The sequence below is a fragment of the Camellia sinensis genome, chromosome 1 (assembly GCF_055761805.1).
Source record: "Camellia sinensis isolate YWXY chromosome 1, ASM5576180v1, whole genome shotgun sequence".
NCBI classification, from domain to species: domain Eukaryota; kingdom Viridiplantae; phylum Streptophyta; class Magnoliopsida; order Ericales; family Theaceae; genus Camellia; species Camellia sinensis.
In genome coordinates, this window is record NC_138961.1 from 230,095,293 (window position 1) to 230,119,825 (window position 24,533).

The 24,533-nt window shown below is 32.2% G+C and overlaps 2 protein-coding genes across 3 annotated transcripts; both read right to left on the bottom strand.

Moving 5' to 3' along the window:
- Positions 1-585: 585 nt before the first annotated feature.
- Positions 586-8,478, bottom strand: GEX3 (gamete-expressed 3). The gene is made up of 10 exons (XM_028252453.2): positions 6,894-8,478; positions 6,626-6,804; positions 4,487-4,813; positions 3,849-4,095; positions 3,076-3,360; positions 2,829-2,921; positions 2,044-2,076; positions 1,907-1,966; positions 1,619-1,758; positions 586-1,349 (listed from the first exon to the last, which is right to left on the bottom strand). The coding sequence occupies exons 1-10, from the start codon at positions 7,006-7,008 to the stop codon at positions 750-752; spliced, it is 2,079 nt and encodes a 692-aa protein (XP_028108254.2). The 5' UTR covers positions 7,009-8,478; the 3' UTR covers positions 586-749.
- A 267-nt stretch (positions 8,479-8,745) lies between these two features.
- LOC114307097 (uncharacterized) lies at positions 8,746-23,475 on the bottom strand. 2 transcript variants are annotated; one of them, XR_014345602.1, is made up of 9 exons: positions 23,051-23,466; positions 21,814-21,925; positions 12,653-12,753; positions 11,193-11,318; positions 10,969-11,089; positions 10,783-10,867; positions 9,527-9,640; positions 9,249-9,424; positions 8,746-9,160 (listed from the first exon to the last, which is right to left on the bottom strand). XR_014345602.1 is itself a non-coding variant. In XM_028252454.2 (9 exons), exons 1-9 carry the CDS (start codon positions 23,222-23,224, stop codon positions 9,008-9,010), a joined length of 1,026 nt encoding a protein of 341 aa, XP_028108255.2. In that variant the 5' UTR covers positions 23,225-23,475; the 3' UTR covers positions 8,746-9,007. The 2 variants fall into 2 exon arrangements, 1 of the variants encoding a protein (XP_028108255.2); XM_028252454.2 differs by having other exon boundaries at positions 9,385-9,424; positions 23,051-23,475.
- Positions 23,476-24,533: the final 1,058 nt, after the last annotated feature.

The window sequence follows — 24,533 nt, forward strand, 5'->3', positions numbered from 1 at the left end:
GTCAAGTGTAGAGAAAAGAAAAATTAAAAGAAGAAAGAGGGAGACGGAGAAAGATGATTGAGTGAACAATCAAACTAACCATTAATTTATCTTTACTCTTATGCTTTGAAAATGAAGTACATAAAATAAAGTACAGAGAACTTACCTCTACTCTTATGCTTTGAAAATGAAGTGCATAAAATAAAGTGTAGAAAATTAAGTGCAGGAAATATAAATGACAAGAAAATAGAAATCAATTGTCTTTGATTTGAGTTCTGGATCCTTTACAATGTAGCCATGAATGGCTATTTATAGGCAAACATTTGTAGGAAAAAACTACCTAAAACTACCCACTTTTCCACCTCTTCCATTTCATATTCCATGATCTTTCGTGATCTTCATATAACTTCCTTCAACATCAACTTCATGCTCCATATTCTCCATCATCTTTCTACATTTTATAACTTCTAAATGAGTAGGAGGGTGCCACATACCCTAGAATTATATAAATAATAAATAATAAAATTACAAATTTATGGTGCCAACAATACCAATTCATTTAGGGGGGTCACCTTGCCTTACATATATTGGCGGAAAATGTACCTCTTGAACCTGAAATCATGTGAACTTACTTCCTGAGCTGTGTTGAAAATTCATTTACACCAAGATTACAGAAATGTAGAGTATTTTTCGAGACAAAAAAAAAAAAAAAAAAAAAAAACCAAAACAAAACAAAAACACAATCAACAAAATGACACAATTTCCAATTTCTAATCAGTTGAAGACAAGGTCCTCCTCCTTATGCTCCTATTACCACTGTGCATGGCTTCCCTCACCTCAGCTCCACCGTGCCTCTTCACTTCCTTTGATTCAACAAATGCATCCTCCAAAAACAATGGGTTCATAAATCCTTTTGATCCTGATGCTGACCCTGATGGAGTCCCCTCACATTCCTCCTTAATCTCATCATCACTGGCACTGTCAACTTTCATAGGCGCCTTTGTCTTTGCTTTTACTGCTAATTCCTTGTTTTCGTAGAAATTTAATTCCACTTCTTTTTCACTGCTGCTATCTGCAGAGGAAGTATCACTCAGAGTGTGGAATATCGTGACATTCTCTTTCTTTGAACCTTGAAAAGAATAGCTCTTTGTTTTGCCATCGTATAACGGAAGGAGAGATTTCGATTTTGAGCCAGTTCTATCCCTTCCCAAACTGTAGGTTGTTGAGAGTTTCCTCTCTATGTCTTGCTTGTCTCTCACCAAATCCCCCAGTTTTTCTATCATTTCATTTTCCACTGCTTCCTCTGCTGTTTTTTGCTTAATCTCGGTGATTGTCCTATCAAATGCTTTCTTTTGGAGCTGAAGCAAACGCTGAAAAGCAAATAATGTAAGAAACATGTTCAAATTACTAAAGTGTCTGATATTGCAATTCGCAAGGTTTCGTGTCCTTCCTAATCAATCATTTTCCTGGAAGAAATTTTTGATTCAGTTTGTTAGTTGCCAACTCATTTAACAAGCCTATCCTAAGTCCAATGTATTGGCAACATAGAATTCATTTTCTTTACAAATCTTGTCCAAAATATTTTTAACTTTTAACTGAAAAAATCAGGAAATGTGAAAGAAGAGGATGGTAAACTTACTCTCTTTTCTAGGAATTTTCCAAGGTCTTGACCTTGAAGCTTCTTTTTCCTCCAAAATAAACAACAGAATCGTACAACTGTGACTAGTACCATCAATATTACAGACTCGAATAGCAGGAACACAACCACCCTTGCGTTTCCTGAAAGAAGTTATTTATGTAACAAAATGTTCAACATTGTAGCAAAATGGATATGAAAAAAGAAAATAACAAAAGGAGATATAAATTTTGACGGGTCACAATTGTTATGTATTCATCCATACGATATTCAACAACACTAACAAGTTACCTGTGTGGATGTTGACACGATTGGGCTCGGCATGGGAGCAGCTGGATGCAAGCTTCTGACCTAGTAATAACTGAATTATTAAGACGCATAATGGTTTAAAGTAAGGCAATTATTGAGGTAGCTAGGAGATTGATTACGTGTGCTACGGCAAGGAAGTGGATTGTCAATCTCTGCATCAAAAGGGGAAATGGAAATTAAAAACTCAACCATGAGAGAGTTTAAATTAAGACTTACCAGCATGTAATAAAAAAATTTCCGCAAAAGGACACACCAATAGTGGCATTTTATGACTCCCCAAAATTAGCAAAAATAGCATATTTAAATAAACAAAAATCTCCATTACTTCTCAAATATTATAGTGACCTAGGATTCAAAGAACACAATTTTACTGCAAGTTCTACCTAAGCTTTACCCAACGTGTAATTTATTCTAGTATCTGACAATAAATGGAGAAAAACCAACTTCAGAAAATTCTTAATTTTTATTTTTATTTTTTGAACGAAGAAAACCACGGCACTAGAACTCTATTTTTGTCCATCCAGCTTGCAGAAGAGGATCAGGACTCAAAACTTAGACTGCCGTGTAAAACTTTCATAAAACAAGATGATTTTGCACCCTCCAATAGTAAATTTTTGTCAGGAAGTTGTAATACATGTCATTTTTTCTAAAAGGAAAAAGAAGTCATACAACCATTCAAATTAATCAAGGGTCCAAAGTCATCCAATAAATTATGTATCTTATGAGTTTCTTGGCAAAAAAATCATCCAATCCTGTTGATATATTGGCAAACAGACGTCACTTCTGATTTTATTTATATAAACTTCATAAACATAAACATGCAGTTTTTCAAGCTCCAAATCATAAAAGATGCATCCAATAAACTCAATTTTAGAAGCATATAAGTTTATTGAAAGAATCTCACTTGAAGCAGTAATAAAGGCAAGAAGCATCCTTTCATCCAGCACAAAATGTTGCAGATCACTCTCTGACAATAAGGATGAAAATTGACCTGATGCTGACAATAAGGATGAAAATATTACAGATCACTCTCTGATGTTGCAGATAAATCTCACTTGAAGCTTATATTATGAAACAAAAGAGGATTTGAAAATAATAAAGGCAGAAATTAGAAATACATATAAACATAACCTGCGAAAAGTCAGAATTACCAGAATAGCTTTCGGACCAATAGATGGACCCAGTTGCTGGGACAAGCAAAGTGAAGACTGCATTTCTTGGTTTCATGGATGAGATGTAAGTGTATTCCGCAATTGTGTGGTTGATTTTTCCTTCCATTTCTGTCTGAGATATATAAACTGCATACCCGGAGCAATCAAGAAGTGGGCTAACTTGAACTACAGAATCCAGTGCAGCTGCTTTCGGGAATTTTTTGGGAACCCCAATTGGTGAGAATGAGTACAGAAAACCATCCAATGAACCAATAGATATCCAGCCTGTTATAGTGATGGGGAAGAAACAAAAATTAAGTTCATTGATGAAATCTTCTGAATATTTACAGATACAGTGCCTGAATTAGTTAAAACTTTTGCATCATGCTTATGTACTTAGACTAATATAGTGTATAATTTGACTACATTTCTTGTGATTGCTACAATTTTTACGTTTGTTGTTTTCTTAGTCTGAATTATGCATGCTATACATATAATAAAAAAAATAATTCTAGCTTCTAATGCATTAAGGTTGTGTTTGGTTCACGAATTTGGGTAAAAATTTGGAAGGGAAAGAGAAAAGGTGGATGAAATGTGAATGAAATATAACTACATTTCACACTCCTTTTCCTTTTTCCTTTCCAAATTCCTATCCAAATCCATAATCTAAATAGACTGAAAAACTCAGTCACTCTAAAATGTAGGTTTAAGTTAGCCTTCAGCATTTCTTTACTTCATTGATGACCGTAATCATACTCAAGTCATATAGTCACCATTAGAATCAACAGCTGGTGCACAATCTGCCGTACTTAATGGCCCAATACTTCTTTGCCACAAAACTGTTCCAGTAGAAACATCTAGTGCCAGCACGAGAGCCCTAACTGGTACAGTAACATACAGGAGACCATTGTTTCCCGGAGTAATAGTAAAACTCTTGTCGAGCGAACTAAAATCCTGGATCCATTTAAAACGAGGACTTCGAACTAACAAAGCATAGAGTTCTCCTTCTGTATTTGAGATCTGTAAAAACATAGACACAAATCTCGTGAAATCAAGTGTACCAAAAATGAAAGAAGAAGGTCTACCCCAGTGAGCATAGATAGTTTAACCTTATAAGAAAAGCTTCAAAATAGCTTTTAGGAAGAGAATCTAAAGATACACTCTTCAAATGGATAAAAAGACAAAAATAACTGACTTTGCTAAAGAAATATTTATAGAGGGAATGAGGAACAAGGTCAAATTGGAGATCATATTGCTAAATTAATCTCCAACACTACATCAAGACTGCATTGGAAAAATCATTTGGCATATAAAAATTGATTATTGTACTTCGGATCCCAAGAAGTATATTGAACATACTCCAATTAAAATCTTAAAAAAAAAAAACTAATTAGAGATGAGTGGACCATACATATATGGTAGCTTCACACTGGTCAATCACGGGTGTTGAAGTAAAATAACAATCTTTGTCATTTTTCCTGCAACCTTGGCGATAACCAGATTGATAGAGCAGAGGTCCGGCAATCCAGAGCAATTGGCCCTGCAACCTGTATGCAAAGATTCCCTTGTTTTTAACATTGATAAACACAGATGAACTCAACATGCTTACAGAGAGCCCAATAATTTCACCCTCCTCATCCCCCGCCTCTGAACCAAAGAAAACTTCTACAGCAGATTCAGAAGTTCCAATATTCAATGGATTGATTCTCAGCACTTTGTTTTCTGCAACCAAAAAAATCTGCCAATAATTGGCCTTGCACAAGTCAATAAACACAGAATGATGCAGATAACAAAAATATATATATATATATATATTATAGAAAGGCCATGACTAAAACAACAAAAGGCAGCAAATCCAAATGTAAAGAAAGAATTGCCCTACTTTCCAGTTGTGGGTTTTGGAAAAATATTGCAGCATTTCATAAACCCCAACAGCCACCATCAAACGTGTGTTGGAAATAATGGTTTTATAGGTTTATTTTAGGCCAACTTTGAGTAGGTTCCACACGTCTTTTGGGTGAGTCCAAAGAGGTGACGTGTTCCTTGTTGTATGGCAAGTCACTCCCAAAGAGGTGACGTGTTCCTTATTGTATGGCAAGTCACACAGTGCAAACGGTTCGTTAAAATCATTTATGAGTGAATGAGAAGTTGACGTCATTTTCGGGTTCATGGAATGGACAATTAAAAAATAAAATGTGAGTTTCCTTGTAAGGCTTGTCCTACATTGAAACTTTAAGAGAGCTTGTGTATGTATATAAGCTCTACGTGGCAGCACTTCGGTTGGGCCCCAAGGGGCACCCCAAGTTTGTAGAAGGGAGAAGTTATGGACAAAGTGGGCTTTAGCCCAAACCACCACATGCGCACACGCTGCTGCCCGTCCAGACAGCGTGGGTCGGTTCTGACATTAATTTTTTGGACAAGATTTATTTGATTTTTTTCAAATTCTTGCAGGAAAATTATTTGAATTTCTAAATGAAATTAATTTAATATTTTGCGCCAAAATTTTTTTCTATCCAAACAGTGCCCTTGTTCAGTCCAATTTTCAGCAAGATCAAACCGGTTAAACCGGACAGATTAACTGTCCAGCAGGTTCAAACAGGTCTGCACCTGTTCAAATTGAAACCTTATCTGTTCAAATTGAAATCAAACCTGTTCAGGTTTGAAATCCTACCTGTTTGGGTCTGTCCCAGCAGTCACCTTTTGCCTATAAATAGAGATCATTTCCAGCAGATTTTCACATCCAGAAAATTCATTTGTCTTCCTGGTTTTGCTCTCTTTTTGTATTATTCTTCATTCTAGTTTTTAGAGAAATATTTGAGAGTATAAAACATAGGTTTTAGTTCGTCGAAACAGATTGTTTTTAGTGCTAATACAATTTCTGTAAATCATTGTATCCTGAGAGATAGATGCCATTCATTCATAAGCACCGAAGCAGGGAGAATCTATCTTAAGGACAAAGTGTCACACACTCGAGTTGATCGTTTTTATTACTTATTCATTTCGGTAAAATAAATTCCGTAAGTAATTTATTTTTATTTGTTTAATTTGTTTTAATTTATCTATTATACACAGAAGATTGTTCTAACAACATGAACCGGGAAATTACATAACTTTACCCAGAAATAGAATTAAATGTACATCAGTATAGTCCCCATTGAATGAGCGTCTACAAGGGCTAGATTGGATAAAAACCCATCTTTTGGCATAATTTGCACAAAATAGCTGCACTAAGGTGCAAACCCACAACCTCAAGGTTGATAGTCCGAAAAGGACAAATATGCTAAGCATCAACAAAGAAATACCGATGCATATCAGTAAGGCAAACTCCACAAAGAAAATATCAGTAAACCAAACTCGATTAATTCAAAGTCACAGCTATTTTAAATTGATAACTTGTATTTTTATATACTAACAGAGATCTAGCAGTCAAAGGATGATAGATTACTACACTGCTGCTCCTAACCTTCATTACAACAACTTTGCTAATTTAAGCTTTAAAAATAAAATTTAAAAAAAAAAGAAAAAGAAAAAAAAAAGACAATTGTCTCACCTTCCTTGAACCACCATGAATTGGAGCTATTCCAACATTACATATATAATTCAGATTGACAGTCCAAGCAATGGAACCATTACTTTCAAACGCAAACAAGTTCCTCTCTGAACAACTGTAAATTTTTCCATCATCTCGAATTAGAGGTTTGGAAAGCCTACGAGCAGTTTGCCCTTTAACTGAAAATTGAAGGAATCGCATCGCATTATTAGAACCCCCCCGAGAGAAAATTGCAAAACATAAGGAGTTAGAAAAAACAGAGAGAGACCTGAAAATAGGTGGGGATTCGAAGGGTATTCCGGGAATTGCGGCGGCTGAGAAGCAACCAAAGCAGATCGGAGGGCGATGATGAAGAAGAAGATGAGAATGGATTGGATCGGCATAGATTCCAGAGATTAAAACTTTTTGAAACACAGATAAATGTGACTGGATCACGCATATTTTCTAGGGTTTGGTTCTCTCTCCGTTTCAAAATAATAAGAAACGGTTACTTAACCGCTCTGTGCAATTGGCGGGAAGACTTCTGCTTCGTTTGGTCTATCTAAAACCGGAGTTTTGTACGTTTTGCACAAAACTTGGCCGGCTTAGACCCGGTTCGGTTGACCCAGTATTCAACTCACTCCCTTGGTAGTAGGTTATATAGTATAGATTCTTTTCGGTGTCAAAAATAAAATAAAATATAATATAAATTATCTAACGATTTTAATATAATTATATACAATTTATTTTAAAATATAAATTTTATAACACTTTATTAATCATTTGTTAGTAACCTGACTTTAATATCTTTTTTTCCAATCTATTTAACTCAGTAATATTAACCTTCCTCTCTTTCTTCTAAATCTATTTGACTCATTGGTCGCAATTATTTAGACGTTATTTTCAAATTAAAGAGATCAAATTCTTTTTAAAAACACGCGAAACAAATATATGAACTAAATAAATAAAATTGAAAAGATATGTTTTTAATTCATCAAAATCAATGAAAAATCATTACATCCAAACATCATTTGGTAATTCTTGTATTTTGCTATTTTATGTCTATTTGATCCCTATATTTTTTATTGACTCAATTAACTGCTTATTTTAAATTATGTCAATTTAATCTAACAAAGAATGATCACTAAATTTGTTAAAATTAACTCACCGAGTTAATAAAATTTACAATTTTATCTCTAAAAGTATAAAATAAAGCTTTGTAGTTCAAAAAAAATGGGGCTCGAATGGCCTGACCCCTCTCTCTCTCCTCCTCCTCCTCCTATTGGTCTTCTTTTTTTTCTTCTTCCTTCTGAACTGCAACGGTGATGGCGGCGCCTAAAGGGTTTGCAACGGTGGGCTCTCTCTCTCTCTCTTATATTTATATATATATATATACGGATTTGTGTATATACAGATCTAAACAGCCAAGGTGTGTTAAATATGTTAACCCATGTTGTGTGTACATATATATATAAATCTGTATATATATATAGATTTGTGTATATCGACATTTTTTTTGGCCAACCGATGGTTTTCTCCTCAGTTCCCCTCTCTTTTTTTCTTCTTATCTCTTCCTCCCTTTTCTTTCTTTCGCCTCTCTGTTACAAGTTTTAGAGAGGGGAAAAAAAAAATTTGCCAAATGTTTGGTTTTGGTTTTGGTTTTGATTTTGATTTTGGGTTTGGTTTTGTAGGTTTAGTTTTGATTTGATTTTGGATTTTGATTTTGAATTTGGGTAGGAAGAAGAGAGGAGAGAGAATCCATCATTTTGATTTTGTCTCATAAAACTAGCATTGCCGTCTTCTTTCTAGAGACAGAACAACAAACAACAAACAACAAACAACAGAGACAGAGAGCAAGAGTAAAAAAAAAAAAAAAAAAATGGTGCCAAAACAATGTCTTTTTGACAACTCTAGCCGCTCGAATCATGACTTTTTCGAGCTACCTAGCGAGAGTATAATACATGCCTGTTCATTTCCTTATTTTTCATAAAATAATGTTAAAATCAATTAAACTAAATTAAGACAAAGTCAAAAACCCTAAATGATACTTTTATGGGCAAAAAGGATCAAACCAACAAATGCCCCACGTTGCACATCACAGAAAATATTGCAGCAGCCACGAACCTCTACCATCCAAAAAATGATCGAAGGTTCTCATCTTATATTTCCCCTGCTGGTTTTTTAATTGCAAAGTACAACAAAGTGGGAAAGACAGCTCTCTGATCAACTTGTTTGTACACGTGAAAATAAGAAACAAAGCAGAGGTTTTAATCAACCAATTCTACAACTGCTTCATCATACAAACCAGTATATTTTTCCATTAAAATTTCCAAAACTCAATCCTGCATTGAGATGCCACTCTATCAGATGCTTGTTCTTCCTGTTCGTCCACCTACTGGGCATTTACCTGAACCACCATCTCTGAACAGCAGAAATCGGAGTGTTTAAAAACGGTGCATAACGGTGGATCGGTGGATTAACAGTCCTCCCAATCTTAGCCCACACGCTTTGGTGGTAACCACCAGTCACAGGGGCATGATACATGAGCTTCAATAGCTGCCCAAAAGAATTGCACAAAAGAAAATGAGGAATAACAAGATGTGTGATTCCATAAAACAATTGTTAATCTTTCCTGAACCCTAACCATGCAATTTTTCTTTTTTCTTTTTTTACTTCATAATTGGTCACCTCTGTTACAAGTTCTTTTTTTCAATGATGAGCCCTGAAATGTAAACAAAAGTTCAAAATTTCATAGACTAATAATAAGAAGCAAAGCAAACCTGCCAATACATGAATGTCAGTATTATGTTGCGCTGCGACCTGTATGTTCAAATGATGAGGTGAATTTATTATATATAAAAAATAATAATAAAACAAAAATCGACAGAAATAACAGGTATAAAAAGGAAATGAATTACTGACGAGAAAAGGGAAAGAATTAGAAGAAATCCAAGTCCGATCTCAGCCTGCGAAGAAAGAATGCTAATGGTAGTTGTATTTGACTCTATCCACACACATGGCTCTTCCAAGTACTTCCTGTCAACAACCCCAGAAAAGTAACAAATACGGAACTAAACATTATAAATATATTGATTTATTAAATCAAAATAGAAATAAATCATTTTTCACATTCTAAATATTGGAAAATGAGTGTCAATAAAAAAAAAAAATTCTATCTATTTTAGAAAACTCTATTCATAAACAAATTGGAAGTTAAGGCTTCAAATTCCCAAAAATTACAAAGCCATTGTCTCTGATCATCTGCCTCCTTCCCCCAAAACCAATTCCACACTATCACCTCCTACACCACCTTCTTCTTTGAATGGCCTCCTCTATTTCAAGTCTCCACTACAATCTCTCTCCATATAATTCTCAATATTGGTCTACTCATCAATAGATCCCCCGATCCTTTTCTACTTCGAGCAGGACTCTGAATTTGGAGAGTAGACTAGGGTTCTTTTCCCTCTAGATACATGACATCAAGGATGCTGCCATCCAAGCATCTAATCCTCTTCCCATGACAACAACCAGACCAACTTTTACACCTAAAGCAACAATTCCGGCATAACCCAATATATAACAAAAATGGAAAAAAATAAACTCCATGACTCTCTCACGACATCACAATGCTTATCAATATCTATGTAATTCTTATATTCTATTGGGTCAAGTCAAATAGCAACTACAACAACTATATAATAACAAACAAACAAACAAAAGCAAATCTTGGCTTTTATAAAAATGTGATAGATATGAGAATTAAATAGAATAAGATCTAATCAAACAATCAAATCATAATAAAATGGATACCTTGAAGTTCTCATCAGAAATATGAATGGGGCCATCAGAGGCCTTCTAGAGGTTTTTGGGGCACAAATGGGGGTCTTGGAGCTTTTTTGAGGCCCCATTGCCCAGGAAAGAGGAAAAAAAAAAAAAAAAAAAAAAAACTGGACTTTTCTTTTCACCCTTTCATTCAAGGCCAAAACCTTCAATATAACATAATCCAAGAAGAAAATAAGGACCTAAACATGTCAAACCCCACTAAGACTCCAGACCAATTATTCAAGATGAATCACAAATAAAGTTAACACCATTAATAATCCTAGCAATTAGAAAAATTAAAAGCTGCAAGCAAGAAACAATCAATTCATTTCAGCAAAAAATTAGAAATTTCCTACCTGTACAAGGAAGAACGACTAAAATTACGTCTAAGGAACTTGGCAACATGTTCCAGAGCCCAGCATAAAATGGGAAGTAAAGCAACTGCAAGAAATTTAGCACCAGTATACAAAGGAGTTAAGGGAAAGAAACCGACTTACAATAAAAAATGCAAGGAATAGCACAAGAGGCCAAGTGACACTAACATTTGAGGTAAAGACGTGAAGCGACAAAAGTAAGGCAGTAGATGAAGTAAATAAAATCCTTGGTTGCAATCACAGATTGGAACCACACTTGCACTGCCTGCAAATTCCATGCTCTAGGTTTCTATGGAGTACAGACGAGGACAGGTTAGTAAAAGAGTAAAAACCATTGCAACTCAAAATGAGTAAAGGATCAGAAAGGACTCAGACTGGAACAGCAAGGTTACCCCATATAGAGAGTACACGGAATACAGAGAAGAACATGCAAAACCCATAAAGGCAAGCCCGTATGCCCTATTTGAAAGATTTCTAGGTGCAAAAGGAATTATCACAAGCACAGCCACTGCGAATACCTGATTGAGAAAGAACATGAAAACAGTATTAACAAATGACAAGGTGAAAAACAAAAAGAAGATTGATATACCCAGAAGATATTTCAATGGTTACCCTGCAGGCAACAAAAACCAAAAGAGGTTACAGTCATGAATACAGCTCTCAATCCCAAAACAAAAACTGATTAACAATAACTTGAATATTTGGAATGAATCAGATGGCAGGATCATGAACTTAACTACAAAGAATATACTCACTCACACCACTTGAAAAGAGTGTGTAACTATTTTCTTGGGATCATTAAATTGAAATCACCACACTCTTACATATTTTCTGTCAAAAAATAAAAAAAAAAATACTAAAATCTAATGGAAATAAGGAAAAAGGTGCCAAGTTCAAATAAATGTTTCTGGTGTCATATTGATGTACAACCCAAACTATAATACCAAGAATGTACGTGATATTTAGACAAAATCAAGAACTGAGTAGTTCATAAAGCGTTGTCGAGAAGTTTTCAAGTCTTGTTAGTTCGGTTCCATTTCTTTTCTTTTCTTATTTTCTTTTTCTTTTTGGCACCCTTAGTAGATGAAAAGAATTGTGATACAAATGAAAAATGCAGAATCATAAAGGAAAAATATACAGCTTTGGCGAGCCTCAAATCAAAAATAGCAGAAACATTAGCTTCCAAGAGGACTATAGAATATCCTCGTTTAGAACCACATAGGATAAAATTCACTAAGATGAACAAGGATGGCAAACATGGAATTATGGAATAAGTAGGCTGAGTTGAGAACATCATCTGATGATTCGATCTACAAGATGTTACAATGTGTTACTGTAAAACTTTAAGGCATCCATCGCAGGTTGTATATACCTTATACCAAATTCCAATGATAATAAAAAAATGAATAGTCAGTTCTGAGAAAATTTAGGTTTGCACTCGAGCAAAAGGCAAATATCAAATTAAGTTGATGCTGTGAAGAAAAGAGGTAACTCTAGCCATGCACCAGGCAATGAATCTTGAATCACAGTAACTAAATCATGTTGCCCAAACTGCCACTAGAAGTGTAACCATGATAAATGCAAGTGTTGGGCCACAACGAGGCCCCAGAATGCAGTATACCAAAATCTTGTAAAAAATGCCACCTATGGATAGAAATCAGTGCTTATTTACTCACACCATACAGCTTCTTGTAATTGTTCAAAAGTAAGGTAATTTTTTAAAAGACACCACCAACAATTGTTTTCTAATTAGTTCCGTGCCAGGGTAAAGTTTGTCAAGGAATCCATTCAGACATTGGTGTGTGCAAATGTACATTCATTAATGTATACTATTACCATCTATGAATCATACCCAGGCATTGATCAAAAATTGAATCGTTTGTCCATCCCAGCGCAAAGAAGTTGGATTTGGAGCTGCAGTTGTTGATGACCCTGATGTTCTAGTAGTTGATCCTACAGCATAGAGTTAAGTTCAATTTCAATTAAACCTTCCAACTCATAATATAGTAAAAAATGTTGTAACAAAATTTTGAAAGAAAATTGAAAAATTGGTTGTAATACATTTCTCAAGCGAAAATGATTTTCCAAAAAACGCAGAAAATATAAATGAAAACCTTGGAAAAAGAACAAAAACTTTTTTAAAAAAGAAAAAATATATTCAAAAAAAGAAATCAACAAGTGTTTTAAAAAAGAAAACTTATAAATGTGACATTTGTAACGAAAAGGGTCACTATGCACCCGAATGCCCAAAAAAGGAAAAAAGTGCAAAGAAAATTATTTATGTTCTTGAAGAACAAGATTTTGAAATAATATATGGCGAAGAAATTTCTAATCAAAAAGAAATCTTGTACGAAATTTCTAATGATGAAGAAAGTTCAGATGAAGAACTAATCTTCATGATGACTAATATAGAGAGTCAAGAAATATCTCAAGAAGCAGACAATATATCTCAAGAAGAATAACAAGCCATTCGACTTGGAGATGTAATTGGAGAAGAAAAAACTTTTATCAAAGAGGAATTAGCAAAATTCAAAAAAATGCAAGAAGTTACTGTGCCAGAAATTTACAAACTTTTAAAATTCAACTTCTTTTCAGCAAGAGTGTTTGAACAATACAGTGGTAACACTCAAGCAAAATGGTCAGAAGAAGGAAATATTGATATTCCGTTTTTTTATAAGAAAAATGTTGCAAAATGGAAAAAGAAATATCCTGAGATTCAATATATTCATATTAGATTAATACAGGTAACCAAAACAGCCTTATTTCGCCAAGGGATTGATACTCCTATTTTGACAGTAATTTTTAATAAAAGATTTTCCGACCCAATGAAAGCAATCATTGGAGGAATTCAATCTAATTTGGCTAATGGAGTAGTTTGGTTTAATGTTAAATCAAATTTCTTTATTTCCATAAATGATTCTAATCTTAAAGACACAGTTAGAATAAGAATTAAAACATAAAGATTAGGAATGAAATCGAATTCCCATGATTTGGCCATTCGTTGGAAAACAATTCACGACCTAATGATTAGAGTAAAACCAATGATTTGATATTCAACTTACTCTAATGATTTGGCCATTCGTTGGAAAACTATTTTTATTTTACTATTTTATGGAATTATAGAGTTAGGAGAAGTTAGGCAAAGAAGTAGGCAACAAAGAGATGGTGAGAATTTACATTGCTTCATTTGTTGGCTTGAATGCCAATTTATAGAATACATCTTGTAGATACAAACAAAAACCAAAAAACTATCCTAATCTAAAAAGTCTATCTAGAGTTATTACATATCTAATTTGTTGAAATTTACAACACCAATACGTCTAAAAACTTTGCAACTTTGTACAAAAGTCTACAAGCCTAGGCATAGGCTTACACAGTTTCCACAAAAATAAATACATCGACAAAAAAATCTTTGGAAGCATAAATAAAAAACTACAATTATTTGCCATCTTCACACAAACTACAGTTATATACACAGCCTACCCTCCCCGTGGTTCAAAGAAATAGACTGATATAGATAATATTTGGTTGATCTATTTGTCGTGTAGTGTCGGGTGAAAGGATTTGTTTGACCACTTTCCGTTTAATAATGCAAGTTGCTCCACGTGCCCTGGATAAGGTCGGAGTCGATCATGAGACAATTGCATGTGATAGTAGGGTCCACTATGCTTCCATCCTGTTTACGAGATTGTGATATTTTTCATCAGTCTCTAATAGAGGGGAATCAGGATCCTAACTGTATTGCTCATTTCAAAATTATTCTACATCATCTGCAGTAATGGCTAGTTCTAACGGAAGATCTAAATTATTTCTCTTTTTAAGATTTAATAACAAGTTAAGGAGACCTTTGATATGTTATGGGAAAAATGAGTTACAAATAATATCATACCATCTGTGACCATGAATGGCAACTTTGTTGAGCTATGGTTATTAGAAGTTTGTGAAACAATTATTAGACTGTCTATCCAATATTCTGTTAAAGGAAGTTTTTGAATATTTTCCAATCTCTCCCTTCGGCGCTCTTCATCCAAATAGTCATCTTCAAATTTGAAATCTTCAGTTTCTTTAAGATACCAAATTTGATATTGTTGGAAAAAATGTTCTTGTTCTCGCCAACCAATTGTGTTGGAGATTCAAAAAGTAAAATATTTACTCCATCGGAAGCCTTTTACTAGCCATGAGAGCATTGCTTTTATAATCATTGGATATTCTATCCACTGGATTGGATCTAAAATTTGAAAAATAACTTAATTAATTATTTCCCAATCTATATCTTCAAAAAGCCACATGTCATGATTTGCCAGGATGGTTATTTTGAGAATTCCATCTTTAAAATTTAATTTATCAAATCATTCTAAGATTTGTCTAATCTTATCACGATGATCCTCAACTTGATTTTTTTATTAAAAGAAAATTTTCTTTTGGAAGCAAAGTCCTTACTTTTTCAAAAAGACATTCTTTTTATTTGTTCAAAAACTAGATCAGAATACTCATCTGATATGAGGTCTGATAGTTGAAGAAAATTGTTTATTTTTTCGAAATTAAAATCTTCATTCCAATTCATTTGTTTAAGGATATTGAAACAAAGATTTTGTAAATCTTTTAACTTAGCTATTTACTTAGCTAATTTGTTGGCCACAACTCTCATGTGTTTTCGAAATTTCACTTTGTTCTCTACAACGTGAATTCTTCAAACTCCATAGAGTTTTGTATAAATTTCTCTGGATATACCAGGGTTGAAAAAATCTTTTATTTCACATTCATCTGGTTTAGATGTCCGAATATTAGTTGGAACTGGGTTAGTTCTCATTTGACAAAAAATATTTTGATAAACAGGCATAGCTGGTGCACTGTAAAATTTTTTTTTAGCTTTGGTCATGCTATCATAGGATTTAAAACTAGCTCTTGGAAATTCGCAAACTTGCTTATTGCAATCATTCCACTCAGTGTAAATTCCAGGTTGTCTTCCTGCAAACACAACACAAACTTTTTCTTGTATGGGGATTGCTTTTTTAACAATTGTCACGCAATCTCCTTATGCGAGTTGTTTACCCTTATTCATTTTTTTCTCTTGGTCTAGAGATCTTCTGCAGAAATTAAAATTACTTAATTTTTTAAAAACAATTCCTAGTAAGAAAATATGCAAGAAAATTGTTAGTACCTCTAAGATGTTCTACCTCAGAAGTATATTCTGAAATCTTATTATACCAGGCTAATCTTCTTCCTTCATAGGTTTTTTATTGATCAGAAATCTCTAACTGCTTTATTATAGTTCGTACAATAAAATTTTCTAGGGGCTAAATAAATATGGAAACTTTTTATTGACAATTTTATTGTAAATAATTCTTTTTCAAAAATAATATATTTTTGTTCATTTGGTTTAAATGTTCCAGAATTATATCCACAAATTAATTCTTTTTTATTTATCAAAAAAACAAATAGCTCTTCATTTGTAATTTTATGGGTATTAGATTTTTTCTTGGTCTAATCCCATTTTCTGATAAAGGTATTTCTTTATCATGCCATAATTTACTTGGTATCATTTTAAGAACACATCCCCAGCATGCTTTTAAGGCATCTGTTTCTAAAATTAATTTATCACCTATTTTAGGTAGATAAACGTCTGGTAAAGTTTTAACATTTTCTTTAATTTGTTTAATTAAAGCAACATTCTCGACTGTCCATTCGAAAATAACATTTTTCCTTAATTTGGTTAACTAAGGAATTTCTATTTTTGATAGATTTTTGATAAAATTTCTTCCATAATTTAAAATACCAAATAAACTCTGTAATTGTGTTATGTTTTTAAGAGTATCAGGAAAATCTCGTACTTTGGACAAAATATATTCCTGTAATTTTAAACCTTTCTGGTCTAAAATTATTCCCAAAAATTCAATTGATTCTTTTTCTAATTCAATCTTTTATGGTGACAAAATAATTCCATATTTTTGAAATTTTTCACAAAGTAATTTTAAATGTTTCTTATGCTCCTCCTGGGTTTTGGAGAAAACAAGTATATCATCAATATAAACTATACAACAATCCTTAAGATCTTTAAAAATTGTATCCATCCACCGTTGGAATACTTGTGGTGCTATATTTAACCCAAAAGACATAACATTCTAGTGGTAATGTCCTCTAAATGTACTAAAATCCATTCTTACAATCAAATTTGCTAAAGAATTTTGATCCTTTGGTTATCCCTTGGTGGAATAAGACTGTTATGGTTACTTGCATTAATCCAATATGAATATATTGAATCTCAGGATATTTCTTTTTCCATCTTGCAACCTTTTTCTTATTAAAAAAAGGAATATCAATACTTCCTTCTTCTGACCATTTTGCTTGAGTGTGTGTTACCACTGTATTGTTCAAACATTCTTGCTGAAAAGAAGTTGAATTTTGAAAGTTTGTAAATTTCTGGCACAACTTGCATTTTTTTCAAATTTTGCTAATTCTTCTTCGGTAAAAGTTTTTTCTTCTCCGATTACATCTCCAGTTGAATGGCTTGTAATTCTTCTTGAGATATTTCTTGACTATATCTATATTAGTCATCATAAAGATTAGTTCTTCATCTGAACTTTCTTCGTCACTAGAAATTTCTTCGTCATATATTATTTCAAAATCTTACTCTTCAAGAACTTTGATAATTTTCTTTGCACTTTTTCCCCTTTTTGGGCATTCGCGTGCATAGTGACCCTCTTCGTTACAAATATAACATTTACAAGTTTTCGTTTTTGAAACACTTGTTGGTTTCTTTTTTCGAATATACTTTTTCTTTTTTGAAAAAGTTTTGTTCTTTTTCCAAAGTTTTCATTTATATTTTATGCATTTTTTAGAAAATCCTTTTCGCTTGGTAAATGTATTACAACCAATTTTTCAATTTTCTTTCAAAATATTATCACAACATTTTTGACCATATTGTGAGTTGAAAATTTGATTTTTATTTGTTTTTTCGCCTTTGCTTCTAGACATCGATCTGCTATCAGTCTTAGAACATAATTAAAGCGAAAATCAAGATTATCATATTCTTCTTTCTCCATTTTTTTGAGAAAGTCGGGATATGTTTTAATACGCAACTCATCTCATGGATTAGGGAGTTAATCGAAAAATTAATCTAATCAAGGTTGATTTGCTGATAGATCAATAAGATAATAATATTTTTTAAAAGTTTGAACATAGTCTTCAAAAAGACAAATGTTATATAATTCTAATTTAATTAAAATATAATTTGCATCTGCTTGCAAATTAGTATCTCTTGCAAAACCACATAAATTTTTTTTTTATGATTTTTGCAAACTCAGGTAATATTGTATCAAGTGTGAGAAAATTTGCCAACAAAGCTGTTTTTTGACTTTTTCCAATTTCAGATTTTTCTCACTATTTTAACCATTGCAACACATCTCCCTGGAGAGTTACTGCAATATAATGAAGGGATTTTTTCTTTGACCAACTATTTTTAAAATTGATAATAATGATAGACAATGATTTTGCCCAATCATCAATCGCCTATGGCTAGTCCTTAAATGGAACATGAGACAAGTCTAAATAAATACCATTTTGAACTATTGGATACTTATGATTATTATCTTTTCTAGATGTTATTGGCTCAGGTGTAGGATTGGAGGTACTTCCAGTGTTAGTATCATTTTTAACTTTATTTGTTTGAATAAAGTCAAAATTTTCTTCATCTCCCCACATGTGCCAAACAATTCGGGATCAATCGACTCTTCTGCCTTTCTTTTTCCCTTATTTATTTCTGGTGAAACATCTTGATCTATTGTTTCTTCAGATGAGGATAATTGACTATGATCATCATTAGTTGACATATTAATATCATAATTAAAGTGTTGTAAAAGGGCTTCATATTCTAGATAAGTTTCTCTTATCTGATCTAATAGCCTATTTCTTTCATCAATACTTAAATTTGGGTCTATATAATTTTCTCTAATAATCTAATATTTCAACAATATTTTTCATATTCAGTCCTATTATAGGTATTGGTTTAAAGTACCAAAATATCTTCTATACCATAAACAATGTATATAATTGTAGTTTGTCAGAAGATGACAAATAATTGTAGTTTTTCATTTGTGCTTCAAAAGACTTTTTTTGTCTTTGTATTTATTTTTGTGGAAACTTGGCGTAAGTTTATGCCTAGACTGGTAGACTTTTGTACAAAGTTGCAAAGTTTTTGGACATATTGGTGTTGTAAATTTCAACAAATTAGATACGCCATAACTCTAGATAGACTTTGTGGATTAGAATAGCTTTTTAATTTTTGTTTGTATCTATAAGATGTATTCTATAAATTGACATTTAAGCCAACAAATGAAGCAATATAAATTCTCACAATCTCTTTGTTGCCTACTTCTTTGCCCAACTTCTCTCAACTCCATAACTCAATAAAATAGTAAAATAAAAATAGTAGAAAACTCATTTCCTATTGTAATTGGTATTAAAGCTTGGTGAAGAGCTTTTGAAAGCAAGATCAAGCTGTGTAAGTATTCTATCTATGTATTAATTTTGACATATATATAAGTGTGTATGGTGTGCTTAATGACATGATATAAAATAAAATAAAAAATCAAATTAGTCAAGTTTAGTCTTTAATTGTGTATCCTTTGTATTTTATATCTTCATAATTATTTGTTTCATTAATAGTTGCTGTAAAACCTATATGCTTAGTGTATGTCAAAGCCCATATACTCATTAAGATTTTTTGACTATTAGCCATAATTAGGCATTTTTAAGTCTTTAAGATCATAAAGAGAGATTTTAGGCACCAGATAAATACACTAGGAGAGTATTAGGTACCAACACCAATCTATAATGACAATTAACTCTGAAGATATAATATGCTTTGGAAATACAAAAGATAATGTCAATAATAAATATGACCATAGTTTGCATATTACTAAAGAGTCTGCAAATATAAATAGTGTGTTTTCTAGTTTAAATAATATTACTGATATTATGTGTTCTTGGTTTTCTAAATTAGATAAAAATCAAAATATAAATCAAAACTATCTAGAATCCAAAGTTGAGTCTATAGAATTTAAAATAGACAATTTAGGTTCTTCTATAATGGCCCCGTTTGGTAGACTTGTGGGAAAGTGATTATAGATTATAGCTTAACAGATTATAACTTACAGCTGTGAGCATAAGCTGGTAACCTGTTTGGTGTAACTATGGGATTATAGATTTAAGTAGCAGAATAGTGTTTGGCAAATAAACTGTAAAATAGCTTTTTCTGTATAATTGACTTTTTTGCCCTTATATGATAAAAATGATAATTGTCAATTTTTTTTCAATTTTAATTTAAAAAAATTATTTCATTAATAAAAGTTAATATAATTAGTATTAATTAGTATCAACTAATATAAAAATTGATACACTTGATAAATATGTAATGGAATTATTATTGTAATAAATTTTTTCCATTCTAAATTAATTAGTATCAATTAATTGCTTAATCAGTATCAATTAATACTAAAATTATTAATTAGTATCAATTAATGGCTTAATTAATCTAAATTAATACTAAAATTATTAATTAGTATCAATTAATATTAACAATTAATTTTTATTAGTATCAAATAATATTAACAATCAACAATTGTTATTAATTAGTATCAATTCATAATTAATTCATTACAAAAATATACAATATTAATTTTTTTTGACATTTCTGATTCTGTTTTTATTAAAAAAATTTATTACAATTAATAATATAACAATTGTTATTTTTTTAATTTATTATCTTTTTCATTACAATTAAATTGTGTAATTTATTTAATGGATATAAATTGCACAATTTATTTCAATATTAATAAATTATTTTTATTATTATTTTGCTATATTTATTTATTTATTTCAATTTATTTTGTTCAATATTATTTTTATTATTTTGTTTTTAATTATTATTTTTGTTTAATTTATTTAATTTTTTTTTTCCCTTCTCCTCCTTCCTGAGCCATCTGTACGCCACCGGTGGTCTACAGCCGAAGCCAATTCTTCAACGCAATTGTTCAGAAACTCCGGCGGCCCCCAAATCTCCAAAATTTACCAGAAATTCGAAACGAACGAGATGTTAGTTTTCCTGACCTAAACAAAAAGCAGAAACCCTTGTTCCAAGTCCCAAGAAAAAGAAGAAGAAGAAGAATCTCCGTTTTCGCCGAAGTAAATCTCTTTCAATTTCAAGGGTTTTGGGACTTGGAACAAGGGTTTGGAGGCGTAATCAGAGACGTGGTGGTTATGTTCTTCATCATCTGAAGAGTCGTGAAGATGGTTCTCTGCTGCTGATTCTTCTTCTTCTTCTTCTTCGGCAGAGGAATAGCTTTGGATGAGTGCTAAGCTCATTGTGTTCCTAGACGATAAAGAGAGAGAGAGAGAGAGAGAGAGAGAGAGAGAGCACAACGCTGGAAATCGCCTCCACACGCCAGAAATCGCCAATCACTCTTTGAGAGGAGTGAACAGTGTTTTCATTGTTGTTTATATAGTGGCATTTTTGTAAATACTGGAGATTAGGAGGGACATTTAAGTCATTTCACCCCCCACACAGCAACTACACGCTTTAGCTAAAATAATAATCATCCCCTGACCAACTTTTCAAATAAGTTGAAAATTAGCTTCATTTAAGCTATAAGTTGGTCAAATAAGCTAAACCAAATATAAGTTTTTAGTTTAAATTAAGTTAAAAGCTGAAACAAGCTGCTTATAAGTTCTACCAAACGCCCCCAATAACTGTTGACTTAAACAAAGAAGCAAAAACCCAAATAAACAATTTGGTAACTCAATTAGAAACTATATCCTTCATAAACAATGATGGAATGAATAATCCAGTAGATAACTCCATTCCTAGGCTATTTTATGGTACAAAAGATATTCTGGTACTTCAGCAGACCTGGCTAGTGAAAGGCAAATGAAATTGCCTGTTTCTGTATCTAAACTGAGATGTGCAATTCTTCATTAATCTTTTTCATGTTAACAAAATAACCCAAAATTTTCTACCTGAGTTATGTGATCGTGCTTGGTCATTTGAAGTTGAAGATGACGATGGCATTGACCTTGTTGATTGAGAGGAATTGCTAGAAGGCATTGCCTCAACAACAAGATCAGGATCCTGCTCATAAAAAAAAAAAATCCCAATTACCAACGAAAATCAAACACTAAGATTCTAAATTCCAAGCCCAAAATCCCAGTTACATGACGTATACTTCTAACCCTGAGAAAATTCAACCAAAAAAAACATAGACAGATAAATATCTGGTACATATATCAACTATGAATAATCCGTAAACTAAATATAGGAAACAAAAGGATAACTAAATAATCAGTAGAAGAAACGATTCCCAAAATTTCAAAAAAGATGTTCACAATCTTGAATAATGCAGACTAGAAACTGAAAGACCAGCCATACATCCACCACTATAAAACACTTGAAGACCAGTTGAAATTTACTAGATGCAACTCAAACTCAAAGAGAGTGATAAAAATAAGTATGACTAACATAAGCAGAAATATACATTTATAGACACATATTTGTGTATAAACATGCACTTTAAAAGAATCCCACAACCAAACCATTAAAACCCAACATAGACACAGGATCGAACAAGATCCTTTAAAGCATCTCCAATCCTTAACTGCTCAAAAACTATCTCCAATTCTTCGTCAAATTTGATGAAAAGGGAAATTTGGGATAAGAGTGGAATTATTAAAAAGATTGTGATAAGAATTTGATAAAAGGGTAGTCTATCATATCAAATCAAGTTTTTTACTCAAATTTGAAATCAAATTAGATGAAGAAAAAAAAGTAGTGAAGGGTTGGAGATGTTCTTAGGTCTCAATTCTAAGTCCAACAAAACTGTACAAGCAAGAAGAATGCAAAAAAAATAACGCTAATATAATCCCAAGAATCAAATGCAGAAACACAATATGAGTTTCGATACCAATAGAATCACAGTCAATAAAGATGAACTCAATAAGTTTTAAACCCCCCACCCCCCCTCAAAAAAAAAAAAATCACAAAACCCTAGTTGTACAGAACCAAGAAAACCCAAAATACCAGTTCTGACGCGAAGAAGAATAAAAGAATCAACAGAACAAGACCAATAATGAAAACTTATGAAAGCAAACAAACAAAACCCAATTGAATTAAGTGATTGAAACCCACAAAGCAACTAGGAAATCAACTTGGGTAGCATTGAATTTCAAGAAAATCAATAAAGAATGAATAAAGACATACGATGTAACGCTGGTAGAACTTGTGCTTGAAGTGGTCAACGACGTCGGAGCGAGAAGCCATGTGAGGAGGGATGAGGATGTTGGACCAGTACCCAGCCCATCTTGGGTCGTTGTCGTAGTCGTACGCAGAAGCACCTATTCTCTTCAGCCTCTGTGGATCTTCTTCTTCCCCCATTATTTCTCTCTGCTCTTCTCAATTCTCTATCCACACAACACAACACAAGACAACACTCGAATATCAAGGAGTATCTCTCTCTATCTATGCGCGATCGATTAAAGAAAGGGGGATTATTCAGTAGTTTCGAGTACGGTTATGTACGGTACGTGGTATGGATGGGGGAGAAAGTGAGATTTGTTATGATTTTTGGGGTTGCGAGAAATGATAATTGATGAGAATTATGGACGGAGTTGGGGCGTGCTGTGCCCTCAGCAAAGGGTTTATTTTAGTATTTTTTTGATAATTTGAATCGTTTATATTTTAAAATATATTGAGTAAAATATATTTATAAAAATTTAAGTTAATCGGATATCGTTAATTTTTTTATCTATTCATATATGTATTTTAAAAAATAAATGATATTATGATTTAAAGTATTAAAATAAATAAATGATTGAAAGGATTAACGATATCCGATTAACTTAATTTTTATAAGTATATTTTATTTAATGTGTTTTAAAATATAAATAATTCAAATTATCAAAATAAATCTCAAAATAAGTCTATAAAATCGCACAATAGTACTTACTGTTTGTGCTGGGCGGAAAGCAGACGCTCCAAGTCTATTATGGACGGATAGTCGTCGTTTCGTGGACTACTTGCAGGACCTTGTATTATTGGTCGTCTCATTTCTTTGCAGTTTGGACTTTCTTTTGGGTGAATAACAGCAGTTTGGACATTGCAAAAGGGAAAGATTCTTACTTCTTTTTTTTTTTCTCCAATAAAATTTGATGAAAATTTGAAGAATATAAAATAATTAGAAAAAATGTAAATTATGTTTTTAAAAATATATTTAAATTAGTGATAAATTTTATTAATTTTAATAATTAAGATTATAAAGTTTTTTTACAAATTTATAAATATTTTGTGAAATTATCATTGATTTGAATTTTTTTTTTAAATTAACAGCCTAATATTGTAATAATCTTGAGTTTTCACTTTTTTTTCATTAAATTTAAGTGGAAATTTGATTAAAAATTTAAATTGATATTAAAAACACTCCAATCCTCCTTCTTTTCATTACTTTTTAAAAAAAAAAATTATAAATTTATCCTAAAACTTGTTTTACCCACATTTTATGAAAAAAATCATGTCTAATTCTTACTTTTTTTTAAATAAATAAAAAAAAAAAGACGCTATCTCTACACTTGAGAGTCTCTCTCTCTAGGACTTTCTTTCCCTAGGTTTCTTGTGAGTTGTGGTTGGGGTGGGGGTGAAAGGTTCTGGTGGCTTCCAGCCTCTTCTCTCCCTTTTCTGTCTCCTCTTT